General features: G+C 42.3%; 1 protein-coding gene across 1 annotated transcript; it reads left to right on the top strand.

The window, feature by feature from the left end:
- The first annotated feature begins 443 nt into the window (after nt 1–443).
- On the top strand, nt 444–15,448 carry MLYCD (malonyl-CoA decarboxylase). The gene is made up of 5 exons (XM_015640292.2): nt 444–959; nt 5,903–6,015; nt 6,913–7,069; nt 7,587–7,736; nt 14,095–15,448. The coding sequence occupies exons 1-5, from the start codon at nt 459–461 to the stop codon at nt 14,626–14,628; spliced, it is 1,455 nt and encodes a 484-aa protein (XP_015495778.1). The 5' UTR covers nt 444–458; the 3' UTR covers nt 14,629–15,448.
- Nucleotides 15,449–18,387: the final 2,939 nt, after the last annotated feature.

Consider the following 18,387-nt stretch of genomic DNA (forward strand, 5'->3'; position numbering starts at 1 on the left):
CACAAAAGCAATTAGGTTAGAAAAGACGTCTGAGATCATCAAGTTCAATTTGCGCAGAACACCAACTTCTGAACCAAGTGCCACTTCCAGGGAGGTGACTCCACCGCCTCCCTGGGCTGCCCAATGTCTAACCACTCTTTCTGTGAGGAAATTCTCCCTAACGTCCGACCCGGCCGTCCCCTGGCGCAGCCTGGCACAGTGTCCGATGTGTCCCCGCGGTTCCAAAGTGCAGCACGGTGCATTTCGAGGGCAGGGCGGTGCCGGGAGAGCTCCGGGCCGTGAGGAGGGGCAGCGACCGCTGAGCGGCACGCTCAACATGGCGTCCGACACACCCCTCACACACCCCCTGCTATCCTCACTTGCCATTGGCGGAGCGAGCTGTCAGTCTTCGGCCGCAGCCAATCAGCGCTCTCGGAGCGTCGCGGCGGGCGGGGCCGCGGCCTGCGGCGGTGTGCGGGATGAGGCGGCTGTGCCCGCGCCTGGGCCCCCGCCCGTTGCTCTGGGCCGCGCCGGGCCCGCGCCGCTTCTCCTCGGGCGCTTCCCCGGGCATGGAGGAGCTGCTGCGCCGCTCCGTGCCGCCGCTGCCGCCCTACGAGACCAAGGAGAAGGCGCCGCCGCCCGCCGAGCTCCGCGGCGCGGAGTTCGTGCGGTTCTACCGCGCGCTGCAGCCCGGGCCGCCCCGCGCCGAGCTCCTCACCCGCCTGGCCCGAGACTTCGGCGTGGAGCACGGGCGGGTGGCCGAGGCCGCCGCCAAGGTGCTGCAGGCCCGCGAGCAGCGCAGGGAGCCCGGGGCGCTGCTGCAGGCCGAGGACCGGCTCCGTTACTACCTGAACCCCCAGTACCGCGGGCTCTTCGCTCACCTGGGCCGGCTGGAGGGCGGGCTGCGCTTCCTCGTGGAGCTCAGGGCCGACCTGATGGAGGGGCTGGCCAGCAAAGCGGTGGATGGGCCCCACGTCAAGGTGAGGGCTGGCCTGGGTGGCTCTAAGGGACAGTCGGGGGATGTGGTTTGGGGTTTTACTGCTCTTGGTGCAGCCACGTTAGGCTGGGATCCAGGTCACTGTTGGGGTCTTTATGGGTCCCTCAGTTCAGGAAGGACATAGAAGTGCTGGAGTGGGTTCAGGGAAAGGGAAGGGTCTAGAGGACAAGTCCGATAAAGAGTGGCTGAGAGAGCTGGGAAAGGGGCTCAGCCTGGAGAAAAGGAGGCTCAGGGGGAATTTCTGGCTCTACACAAGTCCCTGACAGGAGGGGACAGCTGGGGGGTCGGGCTCTGCTCCCAGGAACAGGGACAGGAGGAGAGGGAATGGCCTCAGGCTGGGCCAGGGCAGGCTCAGGTTGGACAGCAATAAGAATTCCTTCGCATTGATTAATCATTGGAACAGACCCAGAGAAGTGGTGGAGTCCCCATCCTTGGAGGTGATCAAGAAACCGCTCCTTATAGCACTTGGTGCCATGGTCTGGTTGACAAGGTGGTGATGGGTCAGAGATCGGACTCAGTGATCCCAGATGGCTTTTCCAACATAAACGATTCCATGATTCTCTGGAGAGACCTGAGTGAACCCCTTCCCCAGGCCATGGCAGCAGTGAGAGCTGCCTGTGCTGACACTTGGGAAGTGGGCCCTGGTATGAAGCAATTGGCTGCAAACTGCTGGCATATAATACACTGTTTTAAAAGTTATTTTACAGCAAAGCTGGGCTTGATCATTTTTTTATTATGTAATTTCAATTTTTGTCCTCTCTCATGTTTTTTTTTTCCACAGGACACTGATTTTCCACTGTCCTTATCATTTCTGATGAGCTCTTGCAATTCACAGAGGGAAATTTGCTGAAAATCTGTTTTGTGGGTGCAATTCTTCCTCTTGCTGTTCAGAACCCTCTCACCTGCAACACTTTTTCTGTGCCAGCATTTTCCTCTTGAGATTTGTTACATTTTGCTTGCTCACTTATATTCCAACCCTTGAAATATGACTCTGGTGAAAAATTCACAACATTATGATCTCAGGTAGCAAATCATCCAACGACTGCTTTTAAAATATTCTTCATCTTTACATATGATTTAGAAAAAGTCAGTGAAAAGTTCAAGTTGCTGGCAACAGATAATGAAAAAGGGAGCATTTTTGTCAAATTGATTTATCTACAAAGCTGCTTCCATAATTAAGCAGTAGTTGGAGTGTATTTGTAATCTTGGTCTTGTGTTGATCTTCTAGAAAAAAAAGCACCATCATTGTTAAAAGTTTTTCTATAAAAAGTGTTTGGTATTTGCCTATCAAAAGTCCTGTGTAGCCATTTCATTAGTGCAGAGTTGATTTCAGTTCTAACATAAAGACAAATGTGCAACAAGAGTTTTATAACCTCTGTATATTTGTGTCTGCACTGACAAGGAAATGTGGGAATAAAATTAAATGGATCTCCTTGATGCTGGTGGAGAGCTACAGAATGCATTATGTGGCCCCCTGGGATTCTGGTTTTGCTCAAACTGTCTAAAATATTTCTTAGACAGTCCTTAGTCCATTTAGTTTGTAATTTGAAAGACGTATTAAAACCGGTATTACCCATTGCTGTGTTGTAAATATGAAATATTTTTCTATTTCCTCAGCACTATCAGCATAAAAGCAGCTTGGACTGCTCAGATATTGGGTGATGAAGGATTTCTATTTTGTGTTTGTTCAATAGATTGTAGTAAAATATCACATTTAAGTGATTAAGGCACTTGAAAGTCCTTGAGCACAATTTACTCATTGTCCAAATGAGCAGAAAAGGGGGTGGGCAGGGGAAGGAAATAATGATTTTAATTTTAAGGATGAGATGTCCCATAATATAAACCAATATAAATAAGAGCCAGGAGAGTTTTTAGCACTGCCATTATCACTGCAGTAATTACTATTAGCAATAAAAAATCAGAAACCTTTAATTTGTGTCACTATTGAATCCTGTGTTGCTGGTGGGGATATTTATCCATTATCTTACCTGAGATATTCTCTATGTAGATTCTGAAGGTAATTTGTGGGGAAAAAAAACCAAAAAACCAAAACAACAGAAAAAAAATCGACCCCACCCAAAACAAACTAAATCAACCCACCCAGCACAGGCACCTTCAAATATTTGGCAATATCAGAGTAGATCTGTAAATGCCAAATGAAATAAATCAGGTTGAAAACTTCAAATATTCCAAAACCATGGGAAAACTCAACTCTTGTGAGTGGTATTTTATTTAGTAGCTCGAGAGGGAAAGAGAAATAGTTTCCTCATGAGAGAGGCATTTCTTCTTAATAAAAAATAATTAATTGGAGATTTTAATAAGAGTTTTCCCATTTGTTGCCCAAGAAATAGGTACTTGATGTGAAGATTAAATAGGCTGTAATTTGCTGTCTCGTAGCAAGAGCACGGAACAGGAAAAAAATAACCACAATTTATTAGACTTGGCTAATAGAAATTGAAGTATAGCTGGTAATTTGAAATACTAATCTGAGTATGTCTTGTTGCTCAAATTTAGGACTGGGATGCTGAATAATGAATGTGCTTGCTTTTCTTTTTAATGAAGTGTTGCAGATGTAATTTTTATGACTAAAAAGGCCTCTGAAATGAAAATAAGAATTAAATTTACAAAATAAGAGAATCTGCCACTAAATCTGAAAAATAAGAAACCCAAACTTGAGCCTGTCCTTGCTGAAGCTTTTTGGAAATGTCCTGTATAATGAAATATTAAACACAAGTCAGAACCTTGTTTAGGTGACTTGAATTAAACAGTTTTGGATAGTGAAAACTTCTATGTCTTTCTACAGTGAAAAGTTTTGTCAGCACAGCATGGTGGAATCCTGGAAAGGTTTGGGTTGAAGGGACCTTAGTGCCCATCCAGTTCCACCCCACACCATGGGCAGGGACACCTCCCACTGTCCCAGGCTGCTCCAAGCGCTGTCCAAGCTGGCCTTGGGCACTGCCAGGGATGGGGAGCCCACAGCCTCTCTGGGGAACCTGTGCCTCCCCGTCCTCACAGGGAACAGTTCATTCCTCATATCCCATCTCAACCTGCTCTCTTTCAATCTGAAGCCATTCCCCCCTGTCCTATTGCTGCAGGCCCATTTGGGGTTGGACTCGATGATGGTGGCTGGTCCCTTCCACCTGAAGCCCTTCAAATTCCTGCACTGTTGTTTTATAAAACCTTCTTATTCACAACTGACAGGTTGGTTGGGTTGTAATTCCCCATAAACAATATTTCTTTCTCCCCAAATCATTACTGAAAGCACATCTGCTCCACTTTGTTCGGTTACAGCTGCGTTGCTTCAGCCACAGCCCGGGCCTGCACAGTAGTGCTGTGATGGAAACAGGCTCCAGTTCCATTGGCATCCCTTGCTGAACCTTCAGAGGAGCAAAGCTGCAGCAGTTTGGAGTGCTTCCCACTCTGTTTCCATGTGATGTGTGAGCCTGGTTACTGGCTCTGCCATCCTGTTCCCCCTCTGCCTGCTGTGCTGCAGCTGAAATGCTGCTCAAAAGGCACATGGGTGGCAAGAGAGCTGTAAGAATCTGTTCCTCTGCCCCCACATCTGACAAATCCAGCTCCTTTTTCTGGTTTACAGTGTGCCCCTACAAAAGAAAACAAACCAAACAGTCCTGGAGTGCCTGGAGACCTCCACTACACCATGGGATATTTGACTAAAGTGATTCATGGTTATTATGGAAAAACTTCAGAGCTGTGCAGAAAGAAGGATTCAAAAGGGAGGGATCTTAAAGTCAGAATAAACAAACCAATCAGAATTTATTTTAGTAAAAAGGTATTAAAAAAAAATTGTCATGGAGGACCAAATTGTTCTATGCAGATGAATAACTTTCTTCTGGGTTTGAAATTGTTTGTTTTTTTCTAGTATGTTAAGAAATAAACCTGTCCTCTTATTCAGTTTTAGAATACTTGTAGCAGAAACCTTTGATGTGTGTCTTTTGAAAAGTGCCTCTGCAACTTTCATCTTGATGAGGTTATAACAGGAAATATTTTTGCTTTCTATGACAGTCCTGAGACTACATCTGAACTTAAGAAAAATATTTTAGATTTTCTGATTAGAGTTATATATTTTTTCCAATTGTTTTTCTTTAATGTGGTAAGCTAAAGTACATTGGAACTTAATTTTTCTCTCTTACATCCAGCAGTAGCTATTTAATAAAGGTTTGAATAGAAGATGAAGAGTTTTGTTTTGAAATAAATGGTTATTAAGTTAGTTTCAGGCAAACCCATCTGATCAGGCTGTTGGTAAGTTGGTGCTGATCTCACACTGTGTCTTGTGTACAAGGCAAATGGAAGAAAGAAAAACGAGCTCTGGAATCTCTTTTAGGGATAATCATGCTGTGCTGAGTTCAAGAATACTTGTTAAATTCAAATAAATTTAGACAGGAAATCTTTAATAATACAGGCAGCTGGAAAGTGGTATATAAAAATCACTACTACAATGAATGTTTCTGAAAGGGTTTGACATTACAGTTGGGTTTCATCTCTCATACTGCTCCAAAGTTGATTTGATTTTTCAGTTCTGTAGTCTTATGCTGCTGGGTTTTATTTTTCTTGCTCAAATATTTTCATATTTTTAGAGAAGAAAAATTCTGTCTGCATCCTGTTGAAAGATATTTCCATGGTATTGAATTCTGGGCTACTGTGTAACTGCAGCCTGGTGGTCAAATCTGCTCAAAACCTTCTCCCCATTGTCTGCTTTTTGTCCAGAGTGTTTTGCCTTCTTTTCCCTGTCCCTGCTTGCACTACAGACAGTCCCTTCAAGGATTTTCCTTGGTTCAGTCCTGGACTATTTCCTGATGAATCTTCTCAAGCAGATCCCTAAGGAGTCAGTCAAGGTTATCTTTACTCACATTTCCATGTTGTACCTTGCTTATTCAGCAGCTGGTTCCATCTTGGTTCTGTTGGCAGGAGATGAATGGAGTTCTCAAGAACATGCTCTCCGAGTGGTTCTGCACAGGATTCCTCAACCTGGAACGGGTCACATGGCAATCCCCTTGTGAAGTACTCCAGAAAATCAGTGAGTAAGTGCTGGAGGCTGGGAGGAGTCCCTGATGAAGAGGAGATGGAATGCTTGAGACTGCAGAAATTCTGTGTTTTCAAGACTCTGCTTTTCTGAGCTGAAGGCAAAGTATGATCAGGAAATATTTGCGTTAGCACGCTGTAGAGCTCAATTTTAAAAACAGATTGAAGTAAAGAATAAAGGTGATGATTTGTGCCATAGTTTGATCCTGTAGCTCCCACTCTGCACTGGTAGAGTGCTGTCTTTCCTTCCAACTTTCTCAGTTACTCTTCCCACGTTCCCAGAGGTTCTGCAGTGGTTTTGGCTGGAACTGGTGAGGTGCAGAGGATCACTTGTAAAGTACATGTGAAGAGAGCACCTTGGTTTTTGTACCATCTGCTCTACAGTCCATCTCAATCTGATTTCTGAACCTACCACATTGATTGCTGAATTTCTGTCAAATGGTCAAAGTTGTGATGAAATTGAAAACTACTGAATTATGTGCTGGGCCACCTTGTATGAAATCTTGACAAAAAAATAATTTCTAGAATGTTATAAAAGCATGTTATGTGTTAATGAGGCAAAGACATCTTGGACAACCTGAATTTTCCAAATAAAAAGAATTAGTAATATTTAATTAATCTTCAAGGTAATTTGGCAAACACACTAATGAGTGGATATGCAATATTCCTTTACAATCCACTTTGTCACAGCTTGCTGACAATTTTACTTTGTTCACAGCCTGATTCTTTTTTTTTTGGTTGGAAAGTTTTGTCACTGACCTCAGTGGACTTGTAGGGCAGCTGACCTCTATTTCAAATTAAATAATAATAACAATGACACTGATAATGACAATGATGATGATAATAATGATAATAAATGAATAATAGTAATTTTATTTTTACATTTTCTCCTTGAGTTCTGAAGCTGTGCACCCTGTCAGAAACTGGGTTGATATGAAGCGTCGAGTTGGGGCCTATAGAAGGTGCTACTTCTTTTCTCACTGTGCCATCCCAGGAGAGCCACTGATTGTCCTGCACGTGGCACTAACCAGTGACATCTCCAGCAGCATCCAGGTACAGCCACTCAGGCATTTGGTACACAGCAAAGTGCCCAAATTGCAGTGGGCTTATTTAAAAATCCACAATTCCCTGTCATTTGGCAGTATTTGCTTTTGTTTTCATCTTTTAAGAGAGGAGAGAATTGGCATGTAAAAATTACAGGGATTTTTTTGTTTTATAATATTCTGTTTGGTATATTATGTAAATTGAAATTTTAAGGGTTTGCTCAAGAGCAAGAAGAGTAAGAAAATATAAGAAATATATAGAGAAATAAGAAATATATAGAGAAAATGAGACTAAAATTTCAAAGTGGTTGCAATTACTTCTGAAAACTTTAAACCATGTTACAGCTTTTTCCTCCACTTACTAATGACTAAGCAGCTCTTCCTACTTTTTCATAGACTTTTGTTGTCAATGAATAAAACAGTGGGGAGAAGTGTTAATGCATTTAAAAGTTAAAAAGAAAAACCTCCCTGTAATGATGATAGTAACTATTAGTAACATTTTTTATTTTTAATCCTTATTTTCCCAGGCCATAGTGAAAGAAGTGCCTCCTTTAGAGACAGAAGATCCAGACAAAATCACAACAGCAATTTTCTACTCCATCAGTTTGACTCAGCAGGGCCTGCAGGGGGTGGAACTCGGGACTCACCTCATCAAAAGAGTTGTCAGAGAGCTGCAGGTGGGTGTGGCAGGGGGGCTCAGAGTTTGTTTGCCCAGCAAAATGGTTTAGTTCCCAATTCATGTCACTGCTCAGCCCACGAGCTGCTGGGGCTTCCCCTTCACTTGGAACTTCTTCCCAGAGCAGCCTTTGGAGATGTGGAGAGCTGGAAGAGCATTTCCTGCTCTTGGTTGGTGTCTGCCAGATGTAGAGTCTGTTCCACAGCTGACAAGTTCTGTGTGAACTCCTTGTGTGGTTGCCTGAAGTCAAATGAGAACATTTCTGCTGGAGGTGGCTTTGAAACATCTGTTTTCTGCTCTGATACAATTCACTCTTGCCTCTCAGCTGAGTGGGAAGAGCCTGATCAAGATAGTCTCTCTTCAAAGTACCTGACAGTGCCTTTTCCAAAATCTTACAGCTGCTCCAGGAACCAAAACACTTCCTGTTCGTTAATTAGTTCATTGTTTTGTTTGTAATATTGAATTGCCACTGGTTATTTATGCAGTGTGTGTGCCCTGAATACATCCATTGAGAAAATAAAAAGGAGAAAGATTTCTTTGCCCAGGTATGTCTTGCAATATAGTAAACAAAATGTCTTAAAAGAGTCTTTTACTTTCTGCCAGTCAGTTCTCTGAATTTAGATAATATCATTGCATGCTAAGGGATTATTGTTAATAGCTTTAGTATTTGGGGAACCTTCTTCCAAGCAACTGGAGAAAGGAATGAAAATTAATTTACAGAGTGGTGTGAAAGAGAGAATCACATTCCTGCTCTGAGCACATTATTTTATTTAATATAAGTCTTTACTGCTTAAATTGCTGACAAAGCTACCACTTAAAAGTAATGATCACTGCTTGTGTTTATATTCATTGTTTCACATCTGGATTAGTAATGATGTCTGGAAAACTGCCTGTGATTTAGAACTTCAATTCTACTTACAAAAATATCTTAAAATTGGGTACTCCAAAGCTCTACTGCCTGAAAGTGATAGATTATTTAATTGCTGAATCATAGCTGGCTGCCCTGAAGTTGTTTTTTTTTTTATTTTATTTTTAATGGATATTTTGGCTGAATTTTGTTGCTTCTTGCTTTTGGAATGGCTTTTAGATTAATTGTTGAAAGTGTAGTAGTCCAGGTATAATTAGGCCATGCCATCTGTCTGATCTTGACTGAGGGGAAATTGGAATAAATTCATGCAGTTATCTGCTTTCACATCTGAAAAATAATTCCTGGATAATTGAGTTGCTCTCATAAAATAACCCTATTGACATTGTATCTGTCCATCACTAACTGCTTGCAACACCAGCAAAGTTGTGAGTTCTAAAGGCAAACAGACACATCATGCTTAGATAACCTAATTCAAGTTGTAAAATTTGGTGTGTCCAGCAGAAGAGTGGGTTTTGTATTTATACTTATGGCAAAGTTTTTTCATTGCAGTGTTTAAAACCCAGCCCCTCTTCAGTGTTTATCACTGAAACCCTTTCCTAAGATGCCTTTAAATACATTTTAATCATAAAATTTATCCCTCAGTCTTAAACTACCTCTTTAATATTGAGAACTTGAGTGCTTGCCATGCAATGCCAAAGGTGGAGATCTTCCTTCTACTCAAATTTCCTACACTTAGAGCTGTTGTGAAAAATATGCTGGCAGGTAATTGTGTGACAAATTGGACATGGGCTGAGGTGTTTATATATAGTCTGTGTGCATAGATTAAAAGTACAACAACTTCCATGCCTTGCCCCTACACCATTCCTGTTTGGAAGGGAGCTGCTCTAGGGCTAAAGAAGACAGGAAGGATAATCCAGAAATATTTATCCATTGTGGATGTGGCTCTCTAATAGTTTTTTCTTCATCCTTTGATGTTAATATTTTTCTCTCTCCTGTTCTTTCCACTCCTTCATGCTTTCTCCACCTTCATTCCAAAGTATTGTCCTCAAATTTGTTTTGAATGGTGCAAGAACCACCTCCCACTGCAAGTTTCACATCTGTGAAGTGACCCTGAATCACTGTCCTGTGGTTCCAACAATTGTTTGATGCTCTTCTACAAGGCCTCCTCTCTGTGCCTCCCATCTCAGTGGACTTCACCCCTCAGAGGAGAGAAGCCCTCTGTATTTCAGCTTCAAAATACTTCCACTGTGGAATTTTTACAAAGTCAGGGTTGTTCAGGGCAAAGGCAGGGCATGCAGTGAGTAAATACTCCTGGCAGCCTGTTCTGCTTGGCTCCCAAAATTCTGGAAGTCCTTTTCCTGTGGATGAATTGCACACATGTGCTCTCTTTCTCTCTGCTCAGGTGCAAGCAAAGGACTTGCCAAGGTTGTCTCTATTCAGGTTGGACATAATTCCTGGGAGCAGCATTACAGTCACTTCAGGAGGGATAAATGGTGTACAGGAGTGCTGAGTGGACTTGGTGACAGCAGCTGAAACAATCCAGCCTCAGCAAAAAATCCTGGGTCAAAAATTACATCTCATTAAGCCAGCCTCCAGCAGCTTTTGTAAAAACAGATGGGTGAGGTCTCTGATAGGAAGAGAATTTTTTATATCACCTTTACATGGCTTTGCAATAAACAAATCTTTTTTTCAAGTGCTGCTAAATCACCAAGTGTTCCAGGTTACAGAAGTTGAGACTCTCTTTAATTTAACTGGTAATAAAATGCATTGGGAAGAGGAGACCATTTGGAAGGGTCGAGGATTTTGTTTTTCATTTTATTTAAATTGATGATTAAGACACTTTTATAACTTGCCATTTGAGTTAACTCTGGTGGACATCTGTTTGATCTGCAGAATTCTGAGTTGTGCTGTCCCAAAGTGCTGCAAGCTCTCAGAACTTCTTTTATCCTCCAGTAAAAATCCTCTACCTGACTTGTACCTTAGTGTAACGTGCTCTGACACTTCTACTTGTAAGTGCCACTGTAGCCTGCAAACTGAAATCCCAGCTGTCGATGAGGAAAACTCCAAATTGGACCTGCCATGAATGTGTATCATTAGGTCAGGAAAAGACATGCACAGAGTTAGGAGTGTGCTCTGCAATCTCAGGATTTCAAAAAAAGCTGCACTGAAACCCTGATCTAAACTAGAAAATGATGGCTGTAAATCCAGTTAGTACCATACTCCTTAATATGTCATTAATACACAATTAAAATAGAATTTAATTTTTTATAAATCTTGCTAATCTGCCTGAACTGGTCACATACTCTGCTAAACATGAGCATGTGTGGGGCAGCACTTGTCACTTTCAGAGGATGCCAAGCACCAATTCCCTCCTGAAATATTCCTTGCATTGGGAAAATTGGTGAGGATTTCACACCCTAGTGCTGAGCACTGTTAGTTTGAGGCACTGGGTACAACTTGATGCTGCTTTTGGGTCTCAGTATTTTAAGCAGGTGGAGGGTGGATGAAACTGAGGCACAAAATGGGGTCCTCAGTTTCCTCTGCAGTTGGAATCCTTAACCTTTACCTGGACATTAAGATTTGGCATTTGTCACAGGAATTGTTCTGTATAATTGGGTAAAGGTGGGGGATATTCTGGAGATCAGAATTGGACCTGGTGTTTTCTACAAGGGGCATCCTGGGAGAAATTATGATGCTTTTAGGAGCAGATTTTTCTGTTTTTGGCAATTTCTTGACAAAAGTTTGCTTTACACAGATTACACAGATAATATAGAAGGGGTTTGTGTACAGGCTTCTGTTTTTTCTCAGCATATCCTGTTGGGATTATTTTGGGATGAATTCATTAGGCCAGTGATACCACTTTGATCCCAGTTCTCCCTGTACAAATCTGGGAATAGGCTGTGTAGGCATTCCCTGCAGTCTCTTGTTTATATTAATGTATATAAAGCAGGGAGCAGCCAACAAAAATGATCTCTTGTATTGCTGAAATTGAAGCTTGCTTTGTTCCCAGAAATGAATTGGATTTTGAAACTATTTCAGACAACTACAAAAAACCAAACAAACCCCAAACTGGGTGCAGGCAGATCATTTCTAGCAAGCTGATAGGTGCTGGTGAACGAGGAGGTGGATGGATTTCTCATTAGCCAGACATTTAATTCCCAATGTGTTTATAGCCACTCTAAACAGTCTGTGGCTCTGCAGAAGGTACATGGTGGCAATTCAGTCAGCAGATGACAGACACAGATAGCTGTGCTGAAGCCTTTGAGAAAACTGCTTAGGATTTTATAGCCTGTGGCATTTGAGGGAGAAAACTGATAGCTGCTGTGGACTCAATAGAATGCTCAACAATTGGTGGCAGATTTTAGCTTTCTGCTTGGGCTGTTGATAATTGCTACCTTAATTTGATCTAGGTGACCTGGGGAGATCATAATTTCCAAAACAGGCTTTGATTTCATTGATGAAAAATGTGACCTTGGACTGCAGCTTTCAGAGTGCAAGACAGTTTCAGATAAGATATGGATAATGGGAGAAGTCTGTGCTCCTCTGCAAGGGAAGAAAAAAGAAAACAACAACAAAAAGCAGCAATCAAACACAGAAATCTACCCCGAAGCAAAACTAGCAGCTGTTTCTTAATGGTGTGTGGGTTTCTGACAGGAAAGTAAATATTAATGTATCTCCACCAGTAGCCTTAGAAACCAGCACATCAATTTAGCAAAACATAAATGTGCTCACTCCAGTGAATTTATTTATTTTTCCATGAGAAATGGATGCCTCAGATAAGCTTCTAAATAAAACTTTTATCAGATGTGTAGTAGTTGGTACTGTACCTTCAAGATGGGGTCACTTTCCCGTGTCTTATCTGTCCTGAGAAGTAAAAAACTCACGATTTCCCATTTTGTTTTTAATAGAGTAAGAGCTGGTAACCTCCTGTGAAGTCTTTGGGACTGTGTTGGTGAGCAGGTCACTCCTGAAAGCGGTGATAAGCAAGGAGCAGTCCCCAGCAATCCGTGTCAGCTATTTATTTAATTAGGAACTTTGAAGTGTTTGTTATTACCACATGGAGAGGGAAGAAATAATTCATTCTCCCTTTTGTCATCGTGGGTGGTGCACAGGTGCCCTCGGGCTCTGCAGGCCGGGAGATGAGATTGGAATTGTTACCCTATGGAAACAATAGACACAGCTCAGCTCCCGAGTGAGAACCTTGTCAGCTCCGTTCAGGAGAAAAACAGAAGGTGTAAGAGATGTCTGTAAAGAAACTTCTTTATTTTATGAAATTCACATGCAAGGAAACCTGATAGTTGGATGTCACAGAAGACATCAGCTTTGGAATTAATCTTAAAAATAAAATATCACTATGTCCTTTAGTGGAAACTTGAAAAATGTTTCTACTGGTTTCTACTTCTTTACTAGAATTTCACTTTCTGAGTGTGGTAGTTGTAGCAGTTGTGAGCATGACAATGATCTCCTGGGAGCTCTGATTACAAAAATGGTGTTTTTTCAGTAAGATACAGAACTGAGTGTTTTTTGGAAATAATTAGCTTGGTTTTCTTGACTTGGTTCTCTAAGGAGATGAAATGAGGTGTTTCTTTGATAAGGTGTAACTTGATCTGCTTTTCTTGTCCCTGCCTGGTCCCAGAAGAATTCTTAGGCTGACATATCTAAATAACCACTCTTCCAGGAGGGTTACCTGATGTATTCTGTATTCATTCCAAGTGACAGTGAGTTCATTCTTCACACTTGTGAGCCCCAAAACTAACACGGTTTTCCTTATGCATGTTTTGCTTTACATGATTTCATAGTTAGCAAGGTTTAATCAGAAATTAGCAGGAGTAGAGAAGAAATTTTACATGGTTAAAACAAGTATTATACTTGCAATAAAAAAAATCTCACATGGTGTGTATTTCTTGCTGGTTTAGGGAATACCATGAAAGGTAGATGGTCTGTATAAAGAACTTCATTCAAAACTTCAGGAAATACTTCTTTCCATAAAAATTCTACAAATAGTACCTCATGATTCTACGATAGACTGAAATAATAAACTGCCCTTGATTTAAAAAAAGAGATGGTTACATATGAAAATAAATAGTATTTAAGTGGCTTTCAAAACTTGCATGTCTGTTTAAAAGAAATATTCTTCAGAATCACTTCTTTATGGCCTGTGATTTTGTTTGTTTATTTCTGCCTGTAAAAGGATAATAGCAGAATCCCGTGGTGGTAAGTACTGCAAAAGTACTTTTATAGCGATGGTGTGTGAGGAATGGCATTCAGTCAGTGTTAAAATTTCCTGCGTGCTCCCAGTGCCTTCTCATCACTAACCTGCTACTGCCAGGGGGATTTTTTTACCTTTTTTTGTGTGTCCATGTGCTCCTTTTACGTTTCCTGATCTTCACCTGCCAAAAAGCAAAGGCCATCAGCTGCCCTTTTGCTCAAACTTCTCTGTGTCAATCATGACCAAACTCATGGTTTATTTTTTCTCTCCTTTTGTCTGCAGAAAGAACTTCCTCAGATAAAAGCTTTTTCCACACTTTCACCTATCCCAGGATTCACAAAATGGCTCGTTGGTCTCATCTCCTCCCAAACTAAAGAGCAGGGAAGGAATGAACTTTTTACCGAATCGGAATGGCAGGAAATCTGTGAGATCACGGGAGACTCCAGCAGTGAAACCCTGAAGAAGCTGTTGAACACCAACGAGTGGGTGAGGTCAGAGAAGCTGGTCCAGGTGCTGCGCTCCCCCCTGATGAGACTCTGTGCCTGGTACTTGTATGGGGAGAAGCACCGAGGCTACGCCCTCAACCCAGTGGCCAATTTCCACCTGCAGAACGGCTCGGTGCTCTGGAGGATAAACTGGATGGGGGACACCAGCCCCCGGGGCATTGGGGCCTCCTGTGGCATGATGGTCAACTACAGATATTTCCTGGAGGAGACAGCCTCCAACAGTGCCCTGTACCTGGGCTCCAAGCAGGTCAGAGCCTCCGAGCAGGTGCTGGCCTTGGTGTCCCAGTTCCAGCAGAACAGCAAGCTGTAGCTATGTACCATGAGCACTCAGAGTGAACAATCCTGACTGTAAAGAGCTGTAATCTGCACTTCTTCACTTAAATCAGAATGTACCCCCTAGGACAAATGTGCTCTGAGTTCCCTGGGTTAGCAGGGTCTTGCTGATGTGGCTGTGTACTCAACCTGGTTGAATCACCTCTGGTGTGTGCAGAGGGGCTGGAGTTGTGTTAATGGAGAGTGAAATCCTCTTCATCAGTTACAGCCCAGGGGTAGCTTGAATGGAAAATACCCAGCCAACATTATTCTGTTGGTAATATAAATGGTATAAGCTGTCTTTGAAGGGAGCTGCACTTCTCTGTCAAAATGCTGCTATAGATTGTTCAAAACCAAAGTACCTGGAATAAAGGTAAATTTTGGGTCAAATATATTATCAAAACAGAAATCTGCAGTTTTATTTCTACAATATCTGTCTTCTGCACAAAAAAAAATCTCATGTGAAACTTCCTGGTATTTTAATTTTACAAGCTAAAACTCACTGAATCCTTGCTTTGGTGCAGTGTGGAAAAGCCTTGCACTAATCAAAAAATCAGGATCTCAGTACAGCAAGTGTGTTATGTTATATTTGTGTGTTTTGGCTGCTAAAATTTAATGAGCAATAAGGAAGCCTTCAAATAGGAGAGGAGAACAAGCCAGACTGTTATTTGGGAATCAGATGAGGAGTTTCTAATTATGTATATTATATTTTGGCTCTAGTAATGTTTTAAGTTGATAAAGAGCTTTTTTTAATAAAGAGGTAGGTGTGATTTTTAAACCAATAAAACAAACTTTCTCATTAAACAATGTGGATTTCAGCGTCTCCCCTCTTTCACTTAGTTCACTTGTTACCTCCTTGGTAACAGTTTCACCCCACAGTTACTGCAGGACACTCCTGTTTTTAACAGTGACCAGGAGTAGGATCCATTCTCTTGGGCTTTCTAGTCTTTCTAAAATGTGTTAGAATTCAGGTTTCAAGGTGAATTTTATCTGCCTGTATAAACCATGCAAGCCATTCCTGGCTGGCAGGAATAGAGCAAGAGAACTCTCCTTGTTCAGCTCATCAGGTTTGAAGGAACCAGGTCACTTACCTCAAGTGAAGGAGTTCTGAAAATGCAGTGGTTTTGAAAGATGGTTTTATTTTGAAGCAGGAGGAGCTGTGAGGGCAATTAAATCTGCATCCTCCTGGCCATAGTTCAGAAAAAGCTAATGCTTCTGCTGTATTGCAGATGGAAATACAACATAATCCCATATTCTTAATAGCAGGACTCGAAGGATAATGAGTTTTTTCCACTTGGAGCCTCAGACAATTGTATGAGAATTGGTTCAGTGACATGAAATGATAGTAGCTTATGAGGGAGGAAGAGCAAAGCTGCTAACGCTTCGTTAACACTTCAGTTATTGCCCAGGCCTGCCTGGGACCTGCACAGAAAGATCTGGCACAGAAGCACAGCTCAAGGGAGGCAGGCTTCTCTCCATTTTCATTCCTACCAATCTTCAGGAGGATGGATGCTGGCACTGGGCCGTGGCAAACAAGTTCCCACCTGTGCCCTGTGGCCCCAGGACCGGTTTCTCAGCCGCTGACCCACGCTATTGGGCAGTCTCCATCAGGTCTGTCCCTGCTGCCTTGTGCAGGTGCCACCTTTCTCTGGATGTTGAATTAACCAGTCACCAACACATCAGCAGCCAGGTTAATCTGCTGGTATTCCCAGGAGTTGTGGTGTGGGGCTGAGAAAAAGGTGGCAAAGCTGCAGCTGGCTCTTCCTGGAGCTCCTGTGGATGGGTACATTTGTTAGGTGACATCTGGTCTCCATCAGAACCTCAGCACCTGCAGAGTTGTTTCCTTTTCAGCAGTTGTGGTTGTTGGTTGTGTGGTGCTTTCTGAGGTCACATCATCTGTTCCATTGATAAGTTAGCAATGTGAGGCCAAAGCTCCTGCAGCGAGCTCTGTGTCACAATCACGGCACCAGTGTGAGTGCAGAAGGATCGTTTGGATGTGAAGGTGGGACAGGCTGCCCATAAAAGCCATCAGCTGCTAAGTGCTATCAGTTTTTTTTGACTGGCCATTGATTTTGCCTTTTCTGATGGATTTTCCAGCTTGTTACTAAAGAGAGATTTTAGCATGAAAGATGTTGAGGAGAAAAAAATTAAATATTCCCCATCTGCGCTACTTAGCAGGACAATAACCATCCCTGGAGAGGATTGTGCTCTCACAGGGAGTCTGCACAACACTGAAAGCAGAGAGAAGTCCAGTTCCTTTCTGTCCCTGTCAGTGCCACTGCAGTGCCATTTCTGAGGAGCAGAGGATGTGAAAGAACACCCTCTGTCAGAGTGTGGAGAGGAAAAAGGAGAGGCTGCTTTCCTCAGCGAGCAGTGGGAGCTGCTGTGCTGGAAGGGGCTGCATAGAAAAGCATCTCAGTTTCACAGCTGCATCCTGCCTCTGAAAGCAAATCAATAGAAATTATGTTGCTTTGTCACTTTGGCTTGTTTATGATCAACTCAGGCTGTTTTTCTCGTCCCAGGAGCGGGGCCTCCCGTAGTGCAGTTGTGTGGGGTTGAGAGGGACCTGTGCTCTGAGATGTGCCCTGGCTCAGCAATGAGAGAGAAAACAGCTCCTGGCTGGGGGCTGCTCGCTTTTCAGCTCCCTTGCAGGTGCCTCTGAGCCATCCCAGAGTTCTGCTGAAATACAGGAGTGCTCAGAGCAGACTGACTTTCCACGTGTATCTCTGGAGTTATTTTAGTTACTGGGGAAAAGGGTGCAAAGGTGTTGTGGAGATAGAGTAAGGTAAGGGATTCCTCAGCCTCTTGGGATGGTTTTCTGAGGCTTGGTGCTTTTCCTGTCGTGCTGTTCTGCTCCCCACTTCTGCTGCCTTGGGTTGCAGCAGCAATCATATCTTGTGACACATCTTTTGCAATCCCACTTTCATCTCGTGAAAGCCTTGCTTCCCCTTTTCTTACACTGCCCACAAACAATTACAAAGGTAACTAAACCTAAAAGCAGGTTAAAGCTTACAATAAACACAAGCAAATGCAGATTTCTGTGTTTTTTTCTCCACGTGGCTGTTCCTGGAGGTGCCATAATTTCCTGCAGGATGCATTAGCTCACTGCAACAATATTGAAAAGGTAGCATGGTGGTTTTATATTATGTGTAATACTAATCAATATCCATCTCTTCCTCTTTATCATCTCTTAATTGTGGGCAGAATTAACAAAGATAATCTCTGGAAGGCAGAAACTGTAGCTGAAAGAGAGGAATTAAGCAGTACCTGGTCAGATGATGAGGAAATAAAAGATATTCTGCTTCCATTCTTAGAAATGGCAAGAAAAAAGTAATTTTTGCTAAGTTGTTTAAGCTAATAGGCTTTTTTTTCTTTTTAAAGAATGAAAAGTAGGAAGGAAAATTAAAGTAACTCATTTACTGAAACAGATTTGCAAAATTCTCAGCTAAATGTGACTTTTAAACCAGAAAATTCATTAACCCAGCTACTGGGAATTGGATTGGAATTATTTACTGAGTCTTAACCAGAGTCAAAATTTGGGAGTGTTGAGGGGAGTGGTGGAGAAAGATTGAGAATTAAAATGACACGTTTCTGCCTAATTACAAAAGAAAAGGAAATGATGCCAGAACTTTAAATAAGGAAAAAAAACCACATTACATTATTACAGTCTGTACCTAAGATTATACTTAGATAGACTTCATGTTCCAGAACGGTATTTAAAATGCAATTTAAATATTTAAATTATGTTTGCTTAAAT

Source organism: Parus major, chromosome 11 (genome assembly GCF_001522545.3).
Source record: "Parus major isolate Abel chromosome 11, Parus_major1.1, whole genome shotgun sequence".
NCBI lineage: Eukaryota > Metazoa > Chordata > Aves > Passeriformes > Paridae > Parus > Parus major.

Bases quoted from the DNA above. Each gene is read 5' to 3' on its own strand.
- MLYCD (XM_015640292.2), top strand. From the start codon at position 459: ATGAGGCGGCTGTGCCCGCGCCTGGGCCCCCGCCCGTTGCTCTGGGCC. The intron at 960-5,902 runs GTGAGGGCTGGC...TTCTGTTGGCAG, and splicing joins TGGATGGGCCCCACGTCAAG to GAGATGAATGGAGTTCTCAA. The intron at 6,016-6,912 runs GTAAGTGCTGGA...TTTCTCCTTGAG, and splicing joins GTACTCCAGAAAATCAGTGA to TTCTGAAGCTGTGCACCCTG.